This window comes from Zootoca vivipara, chromosome 5, assembly GCF_963506605.1.
Source record: "Zootoca vivipara chromosome 5, rZooViv1.1, whole genome shotgun sequence".
Taxonomy (NCBI): domain Eukaryota; kingdom Metazoa; phylum Chordata; class Lepidosauria; order Squamata; family Lacertidae; genus Zootoca; species Zootoca vivipara.
In genome coordinates, this window is record NC_083280.1 from 34195383 (window position 1) to 34212824 (window position 17442).

At 45.1% G+C, this 17442-nt stretch overlaps 1 protein-coding gene across 2 annotated transcripts; it reads right to left on the reverse strand.

The window, feature by feature from the left end:
- Positions 1-1162: 1162 nt before the first annotated feature.
- Positions 1163-17071, reverse strand: HES6 (hes family bHLH transcription factor 6). 2 transcript variants are annotated; one of them, XM_060274567.1, is made up of 9 exons: positions 16962-17071; positions 8935-9189; positions 8429-8459; positions 7723-7869; positions 7102-7326; positions 4884-5514; positions 4633-4719; positions 4428-4509; positions 1163-3104 (listed from the first exon to the last, which is right to left on the reverse strand). In XM_060274567.1, exons 6-9 carry the CDS (start codon positions 4962-4964, stop codon positions 2659-2661), a joined length of 696 nt encoding a protein of 231 aa, XP_060130550.1. In that variant the 5' UTR covers positions 4965-5514; positions 7102-7326; positions 7723-7869; positions 8429-8459; positions 8935-9189; positions 16962-17071; the 3' UTR covers positions 1163-2658. The 2 variants fall into 2 exon arrangements, with proteins under 2 accessions (XP_060130550.1, XP_060130551.1); XM_060274568.1 differs by having other exon boundaries at positions 4884-5041; positions 7102-7869.
- Between the last annotated feature and the right edge of the window lie 371 nt (positions 17072-17442).

The window sequence follows — 17442 nt, forward strand, 5'->3', positions numbered from 1 at the left end:
TTTGAGTGATTTTGATGCATACCTTCTGCTGAGGGAATTAAACAAGAGCAGGCCATTCCAAATATTGTCAGGATGGCAGTTAAAGCCTCAAGCTTGAAAACCTGTTTTTTCAAAATTGAAAAAGGCTGGATTTGTAGCATAACGCTGGGCTACAAACCACACTTACCTGGGAGTAAGCCCCACTTAATTCAGTAGGACTTACTTGTGAGGAGACATCCTTAGGCATCTGATGTTGAATTGACCGCTTATAGTTATTTTGAGGTTCTCCTATTCATTGTGTTTTTTTTAAAAGGTAAGATCAGGCATCCCCAAACTCGGCCATCCAGATGTTTTGGGACTACAACTCCCATCACCCCTAGCTAACAGGACCAATGGTCAGGGATGATGGGAGTTGTCCCAAAACATCTGGAGGGGCGAGTTTGGGGGGTGCCTGGGTAAGATCATCTGCTAGGTCCATGTTTCCCAAACCTGGGTCTCCAGCTGTTTTTGGACTACAACTCCCATCATCCCTGCCCACTGGGTTTTGCTAGCTAGGGATGATGGGAGTTGTAGTCCAAAAACAGCTGGAGACCCAGTTTGGGCTCCTGCTCTAGTTTTACCCCACAATACTATTTTTTTCCACTTACCTGTAAGTATTTATAATAGTCTAGTCCAGAGTACTAACTTACAATATTCTAGATCTAGTCCAGAATACCTAAGAGACTGCAGCCCTAAATACTGTTACTCAAATGCTGCTTTAAAATACAAAAAAACGATACAACAAGGTCCTGCTCATGTTTAATGTCCCAAGCAAAAGTTTATTTGACCTCCCTAGGCCTTAACTTAAGCTGGCATGATTACAGGCTATTTCCTTTATTCCATACACACTCTCTCAAAGTCATTATGTATAGGGTGTTATTTTCACTGGAACTGTCCATACTAACGCTTAGTTTGCACATCAAAACATTCCCTCATCTACTGTAAAAGCAGAAAAGGTCTTTACAGGGAAGACTTCCCGTCCATTGGGGGTGGGGGAGTGGGAGGGAGAATGTGGGCCTCCCTTCTAGTTCAAAGGTAGGTGAGAATCCAGCAGTCAGAGAGAAACATCTCTTGTGACAGGCTTGAATTACGGGACATCCAGTCCAATGGCTTAAAAGTTAGTTACAAAGCACGCGTCTACCAGTAAACTTTGTTTCCAATTTTATTATTCCACATGGTTAACAAAAAGGAAGATTACATAGCTAGCCCTCCAACCTTACTTTTACCCCTTCCTTTCTTTCTCTATGCTGGGACATTTTTCTTGCGTTAAGGAAACGTACAGCATAGATCTATATTACAATGACAGCTCTGTGGGAATGTAACAGCAGAAACAGCTCACACATCTTAATTTTTTTTTTAAAAAAACCCACCTGTTTTTAAGTGGAGGAAAGCTGAAGTTGCAGTAGATCAAAGAACATCTTTCGAGTTTCTTAATTAATGGCATGTAAATTCAATGTTTTTCCATTCAAACCGGGAAGGTATTCAAATGGTTCAAACCCTCACTAAGTCATTTGTTATTGGTTTTTACACAATTACCAGTGTTGTTGCTTAAAAACAAAGGCTTAGCAATGACAAACTAAATTGGGAAGTCGCGTAACCAAAGGCAAGAACATACGTGTGCCAAAAATCAGAAGTATAACCACTGTGTTAGCCCGAGAATCCTGAACAAATGAAACATTCCAACTCCCCATACTTGAGCAGGCAAGTTCAGTACAATAATTAAGTGCTTAATTACCAATGTTTGCACTCAAGGATACATATTTATGAATTGCTCACTTGGAACGGAATTTCTAGAGCAGAAGTGTCGCCCACCCCTCAAAATACATGCAATCATTGGTGAATTTGGTTGCTTTTATTTTTTTATATATAAAAAGATTAAAATAAAACATTTGACAAGCTATAAAACATACCACAATAAATTCAAATGTGCTAGCTGTGTGTAAGACACGTTTCTAAAAGGCACCCTGCCACCAATAGTTTAAATGCTCACCTAATTCCATTCTGGCTCCTAGTTTCCTCTTCCTTCACTGAAGGAGAAATCCTAGACCACTAAACTCATCAAGAGACTAGCTTCACCAATCCCTTTCAGGGATTTTCCTTTTTAAAAAATAAGAGAGAGAAAAAATATCTATCACTAGAACATTTGAAGTTGCGCATAACTGCTTAACTTCATACATTTCACTGGTATTAAACCACCAAGTTTTCAAATGCACAAGGGTTTTTTCCTAATCGAAAAAAAAGGTAGTGATTCAGGGCCACTTATAAGGACCATTAAAAAAAAAAACCAAGGAAACAAAAAAAGGTAAGTTGCAAAACACTGCTGTGCTTCAACAAAAGAGCTCTGCTTCCACACTTCCATCTCTTTTAACCCACACCCTTAATCATAAAAAGAAACCAAGGCTTTCAAATATTCACCTCTCACACTCACAGATGAAATATTAACACATTCGAGCTATTTAGCCTGTCAGGATTTGACAGTGTAAGAGTGCCCAGCTATACAGTCCTGAAATACAGCAACATTACGACACAAATGCACCATCTGAAATCCTCACCGTCTCTATTCCAATGGCTAGAAGAACACAGTGCTCAAGTATTCTCCCTAATAGGTAGATCTCCGTTGGTTCCTGTGCAGCCTCTTTGCTACCAAGGTCTCCACATGGATTTGGAAAGGCTGGAGCAAGGCACATTTTGCGTCCTAGACCTGTCCAGTCCATCCAAAGAGATGTGGCTTTGCTCAGCCTCCGTGTCTTCCACATCAGAGCAAGTCTCCTCACTGGAGGAAGGTGAAGGAAGAGGCGAATTGGGACTGGGCAGGTTCAAAGCTCCAAGCGATTCCCCAGGCGTCTGGGAGAGCCCATCGCTGCCAGGCCACTGGCCGATGGAGGGGTCTGACAAGACATCTGCTATCAGGTCCTGGAAACTGCCTTCGTTCAGAGGCATCGACTCCAGAAGGTGGTTCAAGAGCTCTGCGGCAATGGTGGAATCAATCCCAGGGCAGTTGGAGACAAAGGTATGAACTTCATGCATGCACTGAATGTACCCAGCTGCAAAGCGCTCGCTGGCCTCCCGCTGCAGTTTGTCACCATCTGAGACCACAGGCAAAGAGAGAAACACAGCAAGGGTCACGAAACATCAATTTCTCCTCTCCCCAGTAGTACTGCAGAAGGCTATCTACTCCCTTGCCCTTCAGTGCTGGCTAGATGCTAAAACTACATTCCCCTCCCCACCATACCTGTCAATGCCAAACTTTAAAAATGAGGCCCAGAGGCTTCTAACTAAGGGAAGATCAGGCAGCATCACTGCAAATCTGGCTGAGGATACAACTGTATGTTTCAGGGTGAAAGCCCCAGCCTTTATGCAACGAGATAAATGTTGCTTTTGAAAAAACAGGGTAGATGGGGCTGATAGATAAGGTTTTATATACCTAAATGTGCCTGCTTTCTAGGATACTCTAACAGTTGTGCAGGAATAGTTTTAACTAGCCTGGGCAAAGTTGGATTTATGCAGTCATTTCATTGCAAGTCCAATTCACAACTCAAGCAGAAGCAGAACTGCCGATACAACTTGTAACAAGCACAGCTCAGCCTCGGTATGTTTACTCCAAATAAAACAAGTCTCATCAAAACAATTGAGTTCGATCAAAAGAAGGATAGCAGCAGCCACTAGGTAGGGCAACAGGGAAAGAAAAAGAACATAAAGTGAAACCATAACAGTGAAGGCCAGCAACTTTGGTTCAAACCAGAAATACGTCGGTGTGCTCTAAGTAGCACTGGTTTTGTGTTAAACTCCCTGGTTTGTTGTGGTATCACAAGGGGTTAGGGAGAAGAGACATCATGCATAACTACAGCCCTCAAAAGCGAAGGAGAGGAATCCAAATGTAATGATCGCAAGGAAGTAAGAGAGCTGCTTACAATACAGCCCTATGCACCTCTACTTGGAAATAAGTCGTACCGAATTCAAGGGGTCTTGCTCTCAGGTAAGGATATACAAGACTGCTGCCTTACTAAGGAGAACAGAAAAGAAAGAACATAATGGAAACTGTTTACTGGCAAAATTAGCATGGGTGTAATCTCCTACTGCTTCTAATCTAAGCAATGGATGCATGTGCTCCTAGTAACTGCCATGCAATCCTTGGGTCCTGATGCTCCCTTCTTTTCTAAAAAATAATAATAATGCAAGTTAACTCTACACCTCCCAGGCATTTCCCTCCCTCTATCTGACAATCCCCTTTAATTTATCTGCCCAGCAGCTTCCTCCTCCAGCCCAAATAAGTAGTTCTCTAGGTAACCGAGGAAACAGCCAGATCCACGCAGGACCAGGATGGAGATAGGAACGAGAGAGAAAGAAGGAAAGAAGGAAGGGAGGGAGGGAGGGAGGGAGGGAGGGAGGAAGTGGCTGCGGCCACTCACCGAGAGACCTGTTCTGCAGGATGCCTTGCACCCGCTTCACCGTCAGCTCCAACACCTCGGCATTCTCCATCTTCGCCTGGAACTAGCAGCAAGCAAAATTAGAGGAGAGGAGGACACAGAGAGAGCGATCTCGTCAGTCCCAGCCCCCCTTCCCGTCCTCCGCGCGCCCCACCTCCGCCCGAAAGCCCTCCGCCGGCCAAGTTACCTCCGTGTCCGCCAAGATCAGCCGCAGCTCTTGCAAGCTCTCGTTGATCCGCGCCCGCCGCTTCTTCTCCACCAGCGGCTTCCTTGCCTAGCGAGGAGAGAGAGGAGGGGAGGAGCAGAGGGCACCACTTGCAGATCGCAGCTGTATGCACGCCTGCTTGCAAAAGCAGGCGCGCACGTCGCGAGCGCAGTCCGCCCCAGAATTCCACCCCCCCCCGCGCACCCCCTGCGGAGCTCCCGCACCTCCCTCACCTTCCTGTCTCCCCTGGCCTCGAAGAAATCCTCATCGTCCCGGCTCGGTCGGTTCTTGCTGGGCCGAAAGGAGGGAGCCATGGCCGGATCCGGGGCGATGCGAATGGGGCAAATGCAGGACGACGGAGCGGAGACGGAGAAGTGCAGAGCAAGGGCGGCTGGGGGCGGAGGCAAGGAGGCGGAGGCCGGAAAATAGTGCAACGAAATAAATAAATTAAGCCAAAAAGCTGCTGCCTCCGTCCCGCTTCAGAGCACAACCCACTCCCCCGCCCCCTCCCGCGACCGCCGCCCCGGCCCTATTTATAGCCTCTGATTTGCATGTCAATGAATCTATTGGACGCGGCGCGCCTAGGGGAAGCCCGAACGTTGAGCGAAGCCACCAATGGCGGGAGGGCGCTTTGTCTGGCCGGGCGCTTTCGGGGACGTTTTCCTGGTCGTAGCAGAAGCGAAAGCAGCGGCAGCGGCAGGGGGAGGGGGCGGAGGGAAGCTGGGCTGCTGGACAGGGACCGTCGCACAACGCGCGTTGCAATGTTTGCTTGCCGTTAGTTTCTCTCGAGTGTTTTTTCAGTTGCTCACTCGCGAGATTCGACGCGATCGTTCCGTTCTCAAGAGTTAACAGCGGGGTTTCTTGCTGGAGGAAGGGCAGTAAGAAAGCGTGTGTATGTTAGAGAGAGAGAGAGATGGGAGTTGCAATAACGTGTGGAAAGGCTGTGAAAGAGGCGCGTAAGTTGCTACTGGACTTGCTAGTCAGCAGTCTTCAAGCGTCCAAATTTGCATTAGGATTTCTTACTATGATTATTTAATAACCACATATTTTAAGGTGGTGAGTAGTGCTGTTGTTGTGACCTATCTTGTAGGGTTGCCATATTTGAAAAAGAGAAAAAAACAGGACACCCCGAATGTTCTTGTGCTTTTAAAAAAAATTGGAAAAAAGCTGCAATTTTTAAAAATTGACTTGCCTATGATTCAGGACAAAGCACCACCTTTCAGGGACCCCACCCCCACGTCAATACCACCTTTGAAATCCCAATAATGTCTGGGAAAATCCAGAAGTATGGTAGCCCTGTAAATCAGACCGTGACCCAGTCCAGTGGTTACAGGCCAGCATGTTAGGTGGCCGGACATCCAAGTTCGGAGAGCAAAGTCTGGCCTTTGTTAAATATCATGTGCATGCTTTGAAAGCAGCAGCTACAGAAAACCAACTTTTCAGGTGTTAGATCATTGATACTACAGGAAGTGCATGTGTAATAATAATTTATTATTTATACCCCGCCCATCTGGCTGGGTTTCCCCAGCCACTCTGGACGGCTTCCAACAGAAATATTAAAATACACTAATTTCTTAAAGATTAAAAGCTTCCCTAAACTGCCTTCAGATGTCCTCTAAAAGTCTGGTAGTTGTTTTTCTTTTTGACATCTGGTGGGAGGGCGTTCCACAGGGCGGGTGCCACTACCGAGAAGGCCCTCTGCCTGGTTCCCTGTAACTTGGCTTCTCGCAGCGGGGGAACCGCCAGAAGGCCCTCGGCACTGGACCTCAGTGTCCGGGCTGAACGATGGGGGTGGAGATGCTCCTTCAGGTATACTGGACCGAGGCCGTTTAGGGCTTTAAAGGTCAGCACCAACACTTTGAATTGTGCTTGGAAACGTACTGGGAGCCAATGCAGGTCTTTCAAGACCGGTGTTATACGGGCTCGGCGGCTGCTCCCAGTCACCAGTCTAGCTGCCGCATTCTGGATTAATTGTAGTTTCTGGGTCACCTTCAAAGGTAGCCCCACATAGAGCGCATTGCAGTAGTCCAAGCGAGAGATAACTAGCTAGAGTACAAGAGAAAGAGGCAGGTGGATCTTCAAATCACAGCAGGCTCAGCAGGAACCGTCAAAATGATCTATGGCTGCAGCGTCTGAGTCATATTTTGCCTTCAGGTTTTGTTTGTTTTATATACAAGCCTTACGGAGTGTATATCTGCATCTAACCTTGAAAAGGTTTTGTCAACACTACTGACAAAGATTTGGCTTTTCTCATCTCCCCAAATCATCTGAATAATTGGGGGGGGGGGGAGCAATATCCTATCAGTGGAAAGAGCTCTGGGAAATAACAATATTTAATACTTGTGCAATCAATGTAATGTAGTTACAAGTCCATGCTCCACAAGAAGTAGAGTCAAGATTGCAGCAAAACAATAACTGTAGGAAGAAATACTCAGAAAACCCATGGCATACCTAGCAACGCCACTGCCACTGGCAAATCACAATGGTCTTTGCTTCTGCCTTCAGATTGTCCATATTATGTCATCCCGTAGTTATGGCTGGACATCCTAATGATTTTCAGAACACAGAACAATTCCAACACAGAACATTACATAGGATGTAATGTAGGAATTCTATTTGGAGACTTGGATTTGCGGGAAGAGGGCACTTCCATTGCAGTCAGGCAGGTGCGTTCATCTATGGTTGCAGAATGCTTTGTTTACTACAATGTGTAATATATAAAACAAATGGGCCCTTGCTACAAAATGTACAGTGCTTCTATTTAGGGTTTCAGCCACTCAATTCCATTCTCTCACCCCAGTTTCCCTTTACCTCACACGTGTCAGAATTCTGCATCCACATGCAGTTTGGGACTTTTAATCTCCTTTATTTTTTGGTGATGTACAAATGACTCAGTTAATATCTCTGAGTAGCTTTCTCTCCCACCTCTTGGGAAATTGAAACACAGCTTGCCAGGAACTGACAAAAAACATGGTTCTTTCTACACACCTGTCTATGCTCCTGTTCCAGCTACTCCACTCTATTCCTCCATTCCATCCTTGTCAATTTCCGCCCCCCAATTCAGTCTCTTACCATTGCATGCCAACTATTATGGGGCAGGTTTGTTTGTTTTTTATTTCCTTTCTTTTAGGTTGTTTTCTGAAGATTTTCTGTCCTTGTGGATACCTTGGGGTTCCTCCACTGGTTCTTCTCTCTCGTGTGTCAGGAGTGAGGTTTTAGCTGCATAAGCACGAGGACAAGGAATACTCCAGTTAGTACTGTATACAGATTTTACAGCCATTCATCTAAACACCTTGTTCGTTGCATCAGCTGAGTCCTTGGGATCCTATCCTAAGGTTCTTTGCTGTCCTGTTCGAGATGCAGACGTCTTGGAGATGACTACCAACTCAATCTTACAGAACTGAGTTCAAGTAAAATTGCAGAGGATTGTAACCCACACCTATGTATGGGAGCAGGGAGGGAAATCATTTTTGAGACGTTGGAAGGCAAAATTCTGAAAAATATTTAATCCTGGATACCCACACTTGTAGGTGAACAAACAAAGGAATTGGCTTACTGCCTGTATTCAAAGTGCAAGGCCAAATGGACTCTCTGGTGGGAGAGACCCACTAGCAAAGCTTAAATATCAAAGTAATGCAGCTTAGTGAAGCATAAAAATATAGACTATTAAACCTCCTTTATCCTGTTTCAGTTATGTGTAGCAGCAGACCTCCTTCTACCCCTTTGTGCAATGAACAGACAACACACTGCAAAGTAAGTTTTAAAATGCTTTACTTACATAATCTGAGGTCTGCTTCATGTGTTATTCACTGAAATAGCAAAAACAACACAGGTATAGTATTATTGTGTAGAAATGCAGAAAAAATAGCTTCAGGCACATTTCCTCCCTCCATGACTTACATCATGAAGAAGAGAGTGAGGAAAGGAAGAGAAGAAACACATTGTTTCCTCACCAAAACTGAGGGGGCATGACCTTACTGAGCCTACTCTTGCAATTTGACCTCTGTGGTCCTTAACCTCTTTATATGCTAACTGTGGGAATGTTAGGGATGTGGATTAGGATATATTATTAGATAGATCCTATCCAAGCTTGTGTTAGCAAGCTTCCAATATCAGCAGAGTGACATTCCCCTTTTTGTGCGCAGCCAAACGTGAGCGTTAGGTACGTTAGAACCTATACAACAATATTATACTTCAATATTATACTTCCTGGCAAATCCCCTTTTTCCCTCTTAAAAGAAATACACGACACAATAGTATTAAAATAAGATAGAGTTTACTCACATGACATCCTGAGTTAACAGCATAATCTCAGAAAGGCAGGCTTACGTAGAAAAGTTACAAATATGTACATCTGGAGTCTTCTTAGTAAAGTGAGGCTCCATCTGGTCACTCTCTTGGCAGCAGGCCGAGAGGGAGAACCATCCTAACTGTAGATTCTCTGGAGATGTGTTCCCATGGAAGGAGAAATGGCTAAGAGAGAGAATGGCTGCTGGCTAGGGGCTTTTGTTTGCCAGCTAATTCATCTCATCTGCATATCTGGAAGAACAGGAACTGAACTTAGTCAGGTGTCCCTCCAGGTGAGTTCCTCTTAGTGGACACTCTAGGAACTGTTGTGACTTGTCTGCCCCAGTGTTCCATCCCACACTAACTAGTAATCATATGTAGTTATGTTTGACTGCAAATCTCCCACAGAACAGTGCCCATATGCATTGTCAGAAATGGACAAAGAAATGACCAAGTAGGACAGCAAGAGTACTGGCTGGACACAGTATCCATGGGAGGAAATTTATATATGTTTGGTAGCCACCATGTGGCACATCTTATCACTTAAACAGTGTGCAGTTGAAAAGAGTAACATTCTAAGGGTTAGGTGTGCCACCAAACAGACATACATTTTCTCTTATGGAGAATGTTCCAAACCAGCACCTTTCATCTCATTTCATACAACTATGTTGATTTTGGTGAGACCAATCGGTGGTTAAACTATCCAGCCCAATGTGTCTGTATAGTCATATATAGCTATATGAGTGCTCCCTGGAAGGACAGATCGTGAAGCTGAGGCTCCAATACTTTGGCCACCTCATGAGAAGAGAAGAATCCTTGGAAAAGACCCTGATGTTGGGAAAGATTGAGGGCACTAGGAGAAGGGGACGTCAGAGGACAAGATGGTTGGACAGTGTTCTCGAAGCTACCAACATGAGTTTGACCAAACTGCGGGAGGCAGTGGAAGACAGGAGTGCCTGGCGTGCTCTGGTCCATGGGGGTCACGAAGAGTCGGACACGACTAAACGACTAAACAACAACAACAACAACAACAACAAGCTATATGAAATGAGTGTAACAGTGCTGGTCTTGACTCAGTCTCTCTAAGAAGAAATATAAGGTGCCGCAAGACTTGCTGTTTCAGAAACTGTGTCTTAAACATCACCATAATAAAAATTCACAAAGTTGCAACACAGAACATTTGAATTGGCAAAAGTTTGACTGTAACATCAAAGCATTTTTATGTCGCTGGCTCAAACCTGATTTTAAAGCATTGCATTCAAGAAGTCCTTCAATATATCCACACACACACCCCCAATGCCTAACAACTTCCTTTTCCTAGAATTCACTCTGTTCCTTCCAAAGCACGAGAAGAATTAAATTGTTGCCCCTGTATGCCTAGCACTCATTTAAATGTTCAGCATGCTGAAAGCAACAAGAACTACTAACTTAGGAGTAAATTTCCATTTCCTCTATGGGAATGTGCACTTTCCAATCTGTGATATGCAGCCACACTATTGTTTCTCAACAATACTATGTTCATCATTATGAATGACATAGGAAGTCAGAGGTCATTAGTCATCAGAATGCAAGAAAGGCTATTAGCAGAGCGATCATCGAGGTCTGTGTTAGCTGTATCAGTGCAAAGCAGTATCCTAGGAAAATATTGCTGTACTCTGCTTGCCGGTATCAAACTCCTTTACTCTTGCCCCACACATTCCACATACAGAAGCCAACTGGACTGGCAGATAAATCATTTCACTACTGGCAACGGGACATTGTCCACCAAACCAGAGGGCAGCAGATTTGTTATGGGGGTCCAGGACATGGCACACAGAGCTTTGTGCTCCAACAAAAGGGTAGGGCTAGGTGACTGGGGGGGGGGGGAGAGGGGGCTGCTGCTGCCCTTGCATCTGCTGCCTGAGGCAGTCACCTCGCTCTGCCTAATGTTAGGGCCAGTCCTGAATGCGTGTTGTCCAGGGCATTGCATAAGTTATGGTAAAGGTAAAGGTACCCCTGACCAATAGGTCCAGTCGTGAACGACTCTGAGGTTGTGGCGCTCATCTCGCGTTATTGGCCGAGAGAGCAGACATACAGCTTCCAGGTCATGTGGCCAGCATGACAAAGCCGCTTCTGGCGAACCAGAGCAGCACACGGAAACGCTGTTGACTTCCCACTGGAGCAGTAACTATTTCTCTACTTGCACTTTGACGTGCTTTTGAACTGCTAGGTGGGCAGGAGCTGGGACCGAGCAACGGGAGCTCACCCGTTATGGGGACCCCTCCAATTCTGATTCCAGTCTTCCTGCTGTCCATTGGAAGTTCTTTAAGCTGTTATTTCACAGGCAGATTTCAAACCCTGCTATCTGATGTAAACACAATTTATTCATGACAGCCGCCTTTTGATATCTGAATACGTAGCTTGACAACACAAATGGTATGGGTGTCATGCCAGTAGGACAGGGGGGCAAACAGACATAGATGTGGCTACCAGGAGCTGCAATGGCCATCCCCACCTGCCACACTTTCTAATGGTGACAATCCACACACTCATGAGTTTGAGGCCTTTGTTGCGGATCAGGTGCTAAGAAATATTGAAGGGATGTATACATACCTGCCAAGTTGCTGTCCGAGAAATAAGGGACCGGGCCGGAAGTAGCAGACCGGAAGTAGTGTTGCCGCCATTTTGGAACTGGGCGGAGCATGCTCAGAAGTGACTTTTGATGCTGCTTTGCCCAGTTCCAAAATGGCCACCGCGCCAGAAGTCGCACTGCAGCCATTTTGGAACTGGACAGAGCAGCATCAAAAGTCACTTCTGAGCATGCTCAGTTTCAAAATGGCCGTCACGCCAGAATAAACCGGGGAAAAACTGAAAAGCTGTTTTCAGCTAGGAACAGTTGGGGAAACGGGGATTTCCCGGGGAATACGGGAGACTTGGCAGCTATGGATGTATATGATGAGGGATCCATTTTGTCATCTGAGGTGAAATGGGAATAGTCTGTTTCCTGTCCCCCTGCCACACCACCACCCCCAGTGCCCCGTCCACCCCACCACCTCTGCCACCACTGGAATGCCCCCTCTCACTGAAATTCAGCAAGAGGAAGGCTTTCCGAATGACCTCAGTGCTCGTCTTCACCACCCTAGTGTCGGGGAAGATAAGCAGCAATGCTGGAAGCCGGAAAATCTCCCTCTTGCTGATCCCAGTGAGAGTGGGGTGGGGGGCATTCCGCAAGGCCTTGGCACTTGTCTTCTCTGACACAGGGATTAGGAAGATGAGCAGCAACACTGCGCACTGGAACGCGTCCCTCTCATCAGAACTCGGCGAGAGGGGTTATTCTGGCAGTGGTGGGGTGGCACTGCCCCTTGTGCTTCCGCTGCCTGAGGCAGTTGCTTCAGCTCACCTGATGGGTGGGCCGGTTCTGCATATGTTCACCTGTGTTCCAAATTTTTCAGAACCGATGGTGGATTGTGCCTAGAGCAGCTCACAGCAGGCATGAAATGCCAAAGTGTGATACCATTGTTTCAGAGCATAACAAATTCAAATAAGACAGAAGCTCTGGACAGCTTAAATAAACACACACTCAGGGCTTAGCATGCCCTCCGCCTCCATCTCCACTGTCCTCCCTGTACATTTTAGATCCCTGATTTTCCAGGGTTTCCAAAGGGTGGGAAGAGACTCCAGAAGCGCAGTTTGCTCCTCTGAGGCAGTCCGTTGCCCTCAAATACGGGAGGGTAACAGGGACTGTGGGGGCAGGGCGGCTGGGACACTCATGCACAATTTCCCCCTTTCACGTGTCCATTTAAGTCCCATTACGCACACCTGAACGGCTCTTAAAAGTCAGTAAGTCAGGTTCAATATTACAATGGTACTTGAAAAATATTAACAGGTTGAAATTTAATAATAATAAATAAGTTAGGCAACCCAGTTACTGCAAGGGATCTGTGTACAATCGTCCAATAAAACAGCCTCACATTCAAGCTAACCTATTTTTGACAAATAGGAATTAATTACAAGTATTTTTTGATAGCTGGCTTGAATCGGCCTGTGCATCCCTCCCCCCTGCCCCTCTCTAGGCTGCAGTCACAAAGAAAAGCTGGATCACAGTCTCATCTTGACATGGTCAAAATCTTTCTCCCTCCCTCACTCGTTTTCGCTGCTGCCTCCTTCCCTTAAACTAAAGAATGAAATCCTCCAGCTTTGTGAATGTAACTTGATGCTGATGACAGTTGGCAGCTGCAGTCCTCTCAACAGACTGAATCAAATAAAAGCATTAGGTCTTGTCCCCAAGGAGAAGGACAGGTGTTCACTCTGTCTTCTTTGTTTCCTTCCCCCCCACCCCCTGGACTCCCCGCCCTCCCCCCCCAACACACGTTGGTAACGTATGTCATATTTTTACTAGCCGAGAAAGAAATACATCTATTGTGTGCGTATGAAAACAACCGCATCCCAGGCAGGCGCAAAATGTGCTGTGTTCAGACGCAGATATTCAAGGCAAAGTGTTTGCTAGCAGCTAGCAGTCCTGCTTAGCATGTTCTGGACTAGAGTATGTTTTGCCAGAACATCATTCACTGGAACCACACCAGGCACCTCCCCTTGCATGAATACTACTACAGTGGTACCTCGGTTTATGAACACAATTGGTTCCGGAAGTCTGTTCATAAACTGAAGCGAACTTTCCCATTGAAAGTAATGGAAAGTGGATTCATCCGTTCCAGACGGGTCCGCGGAGTACTCAACCTGAAGCGTACTTAACCCGAAGCATGGGTGTAATTGGTTCCGGAAGTCTGTTCATAAACTGAAGCGTTCATAAACTGAAGCAAACTTTCCCATTGAAAGTAATGGACAGTGGATTAATCCGTTCCAGGTGGGTCCGCGGGGTTCGTAAACCGAAAATTCGTAAACCGAGGTGTTCATAAACCAAGGTTCCACTGTATTGCATTTATGTAATGCATCTTAGCAAAAGAGCAGGGATGCTATATGTGTCCTCAGGTGGTACTCTTGGGAAAATACATCGGACGTAGTTATCCCAGATAATAAAAGGAATTGCTTTTTTTCTTTGGGGGGGGGTTGTTCATTGCCAAAGCTTGCAGTTTGCCTGCATGACAGAATGGCCTATACAAATATCCGGAGCATTTTTATTTTTATTTTGAGCATTTTGACACAGGTGTATGAGTAGATAAACATGCTTTTTTTCCCATTCCGTGCTTTCATTTTAGTTTTATGTGAAATCTGCAAATAAAAAATAAAAAATAATGAAATTTCAGGTCACCTATAAAAGTCAATGCCATCTCTGAAGCCACATGAGCAAGAGCTCTGCTGCTTAAAGTACATCTTCACAGTCTACATAAAAACACTCTGAAGACTCTTCTAAGTCTATGCAGGAAGATTGGAGCAAAGTGTGAAATAGACTTGCTTGCAGCCAGGCAAGAAATGTCAATTGTTTCTTGAAGAGTGCAGTCAGAACACACTTCTGCCCTGGAAAACAGAGTTTCTCCTACCCTGGTTTTGCAATGATCCACTTAAAAGCAGAGTCCTAGCTTTACTCTCCAATGGGTACAAGCAAATAACAATAAGCTGGAGACTATATGCAGTCTGCAGCGGTTAGACCTCCTGATGCCCGTTGGCAAACAGCTCTCATCTTTATGCTAGGTAGCATGGAACTTTCACACATTAAGTTCAGTAAATTAGATTTCTGGTTGCGTATCGCTTTATGAAGTCACTTCAGGTAAATTTGTTAAGTTGATTACATGATTGTTCGGCATCTCACTGTTCTTAAAGCCTTCTTGAACACTGAGATACTGCAATTAAATTTAATTATCCACTGGCTATACTGGGGTATATCTTTGGCAACTTTGCTGCATTGCCACTGGAAGTGACTTGGCTACTTTTCTTTTCACCCAGGTACTGTAATTCCTTCACCATATCTGCTTGGTGTAATTTCTGAGTAACTTTTTTTGTGGTGCCCCAGCACAGTTCCTTAGATTTCAAGTTGTGGCCCTGGTCCTCAAAAGTTTGTGGAGCTCGGCATGACAACATCCATTGCACCTCTGCACACATTGGTGGTTTTGTATATCACAGTAAACCATCGTTTAGGGTCAGACATTTAGACCAGGGGTCAGCAACCTTTTTCAGCCATGTCCACCGTCCCTCAGACCATGTGGTGGGCCAGACTATATTTTTCTGAAGGGAAAAAATGAGCGAATTCCTACGCCCCGCAAATAACCCAGAGATGCATTTTAAATAAAAGCACACATTCTGCTCATGTAAAAACATGCTGATTCCTGGACCGTCCGTGGGCCGGATTGAGAAGGTGATTGGGCCATATCCGGCCCGCAGGCCTTACGTTGCCTACCCCTGATTTAGACGATCCCTGTTTTGCTTCTCCTTAGAGAAAAGCAACAAACCTTGATCCATGCCTTAGTATTAAGTCAGAGCCCAGAATCATGGTTTGTTTCACTCTAAACAAACTGTGACCTGAAACCCGTCTTGCTTTGTTTGAGAGAAACAAAACCACAAACCCCAGTTCAGACGTAACACTAAACAAGGGGATGACGGTTTGTTGCTCCTCTCACTTGGGGACAATAGCAGGAGCCATCTGTGGCTTCCAGCATAAACTGCTATGGTTTAGTGTGATATGCAAACTGAGCTATTATGTAATTGATAAATTCCGTTCTGGTACTGAAGCAATACTTTGGAACCTTGCAATAGTCCGGTTCATGGGTATGCTGTAGATTAGATGCTCTTTGATCTGTCTGCTGCTTTTGACACCATACACCATGTTGTCCCCGGAATGTTTGGAACAGATGGCAGAACTGTCTGGAGTTGGTCTGCCTCCGTTCAAATATTATCTTGCGAGTAGCTGCTAATTTGCTAGTTAAACATTCCAATCCTCCGAGCAGGCTTCTGTCTAACAGGAATTGGCTTTGCTTTTTAGGGGCTTTGTGGCTCATCTTTCTTTTGATACTCCGTTTTATTAGGAAGCTGGTAGAAATTTGTTTCTCTCTGGGCTCAAAATTACTTTATTCAGAGGCCTTCAGATCTCTATTTCTTCCCTTAAATATATTGTCTTTAGAGGTTTTTTTCTTTCCTCTCTGTAGAAAGATAAATTGAAAGGTGGTCTCTGTTATCATGTCATTCCGCACAGTGCAAAATTTTCTTTGGGAGAGAGCACTGGGGAAATATGATGTTTTGTATTTACAAAGATATTCTAGTATGTAAGAATGAACATTTAAAAAAATGAATATTTAGTACGTATCCCACTTTTTTTCATGGCAGAACTCAAGGTGGTATGCAAAGTCCCGCACCTTCAGAAAGGCTAATGGCACTATTTGTTTTATTGTTGAATCCTAAGACGTGGTTTGAAGGCACATCAAGCCTAGGGTTGCCAGATTTCAAAAAGGAAACCCCTAAAGTTTTTTTTTTTTACAAAAACACCAAAAAACGGGATCTTTCTAGGACAAAGTGCCACATTTTTGAAATTCCCCCTGGACGCCAGTCCCGGTAGTGTCCAGGAAAATCCGGACGTATGGCAACCCTAATCAAGCCACCACCTTGCTTTAGCTAATTAGGTCTGGATCCAGTCATTCCATGGATGATGGATTGCCTGCAAACCACATGCATGCCACCTTGAGTTCCAAAGTGGAAGAAAAGGCAGTGCATATAAAATAAGAAAATAAATACATAAAATCTATGTGCCCTCACATTGTGTTTGGGACTGAGCACGTCCACGTAGCTCTAATCCCAAAGCAACAGTGCCATCCCTCGGTCTAATTACAGCCATCCTTTAGAAAATTAGAGCAGCCTTTTTTGCTTCCTCGAACTAATTTCCAGCTACCCAAATTATTATCCAGCGACATTCTGAGAACAGCAGCTGCCTATTGGGCCAACTAATCAGGATTATATTTTGCAACGTCATGTTTCCATCATATACAAAGATCAAAATAGAGAGGAACCATTTGCGTTCCAATATACAAGGCTGTGTGTGCTTCTGTGCACACACTCCCCCCTCCCCAAGACTAGGACCCATGTGCTCAGCACATTTCTACCTGCAGCCAACAGAACCCCAAGATGGATGATCTTTAGCAGCGACATTTCCTGCTGTTGGACTGCAAACTCCACAGCGCTGGCTGCCAGTCTCTAGTGCCACCTAACATCAGTGTATTTTGATGTGTTATCTTTTATAGGTTGTGAACTGCCTTGAGCAGCAGTAAAGAAGACCAAGATATACCATTTGTGTGGGAAACTCAGCACATGTGAACCTGCCCTATTAATCTTTGAGTTCCAGTTGAAGAAGCCAATTAAGGAGGTTAATGGTAATGTGACAAAGTTTCACCTGAAACCTACCCCCCCCCCCAAAAAAATCCAAACACCCAGAGATGACTGTGGGCAGGATTCTTGCATTGCACAGGGTTGGACTAGATGACCCTTGGGATCTATGATTCTATGATCTATGGGCATGCTGTGGTTATGTAGAGTGGCAGAGAGAAGGGCAGGCATTCTTCGCATGTTCAAAGGCACTCTCACTTC

Bases quoted from the DNA above. Each gene is read 5' to 3' on its own strand.
- HES6 (XM_060274567.1), bottom strand. From the start codon at position 4,964: ATGGCTCCCTCCTTTCGGCCCAGCAAGAACCGACCGAGCCGGGACGAT. The intron at 4,720-4,883 runs GTGAGGGAGGTG...TCTCCTCGCTAG, and splicing joins AGGCCAGGGGAGACAGGAAG to GCAAGGAAGCCGCTGGTGGA. The intron at 4,510-4,632 runs GTAACTTGGCCG...GCTTGCTGCTAG, and splicing joins TGATCTTGGCGGACACGGAG to TTCCAGGCGAAGATGGAGAA.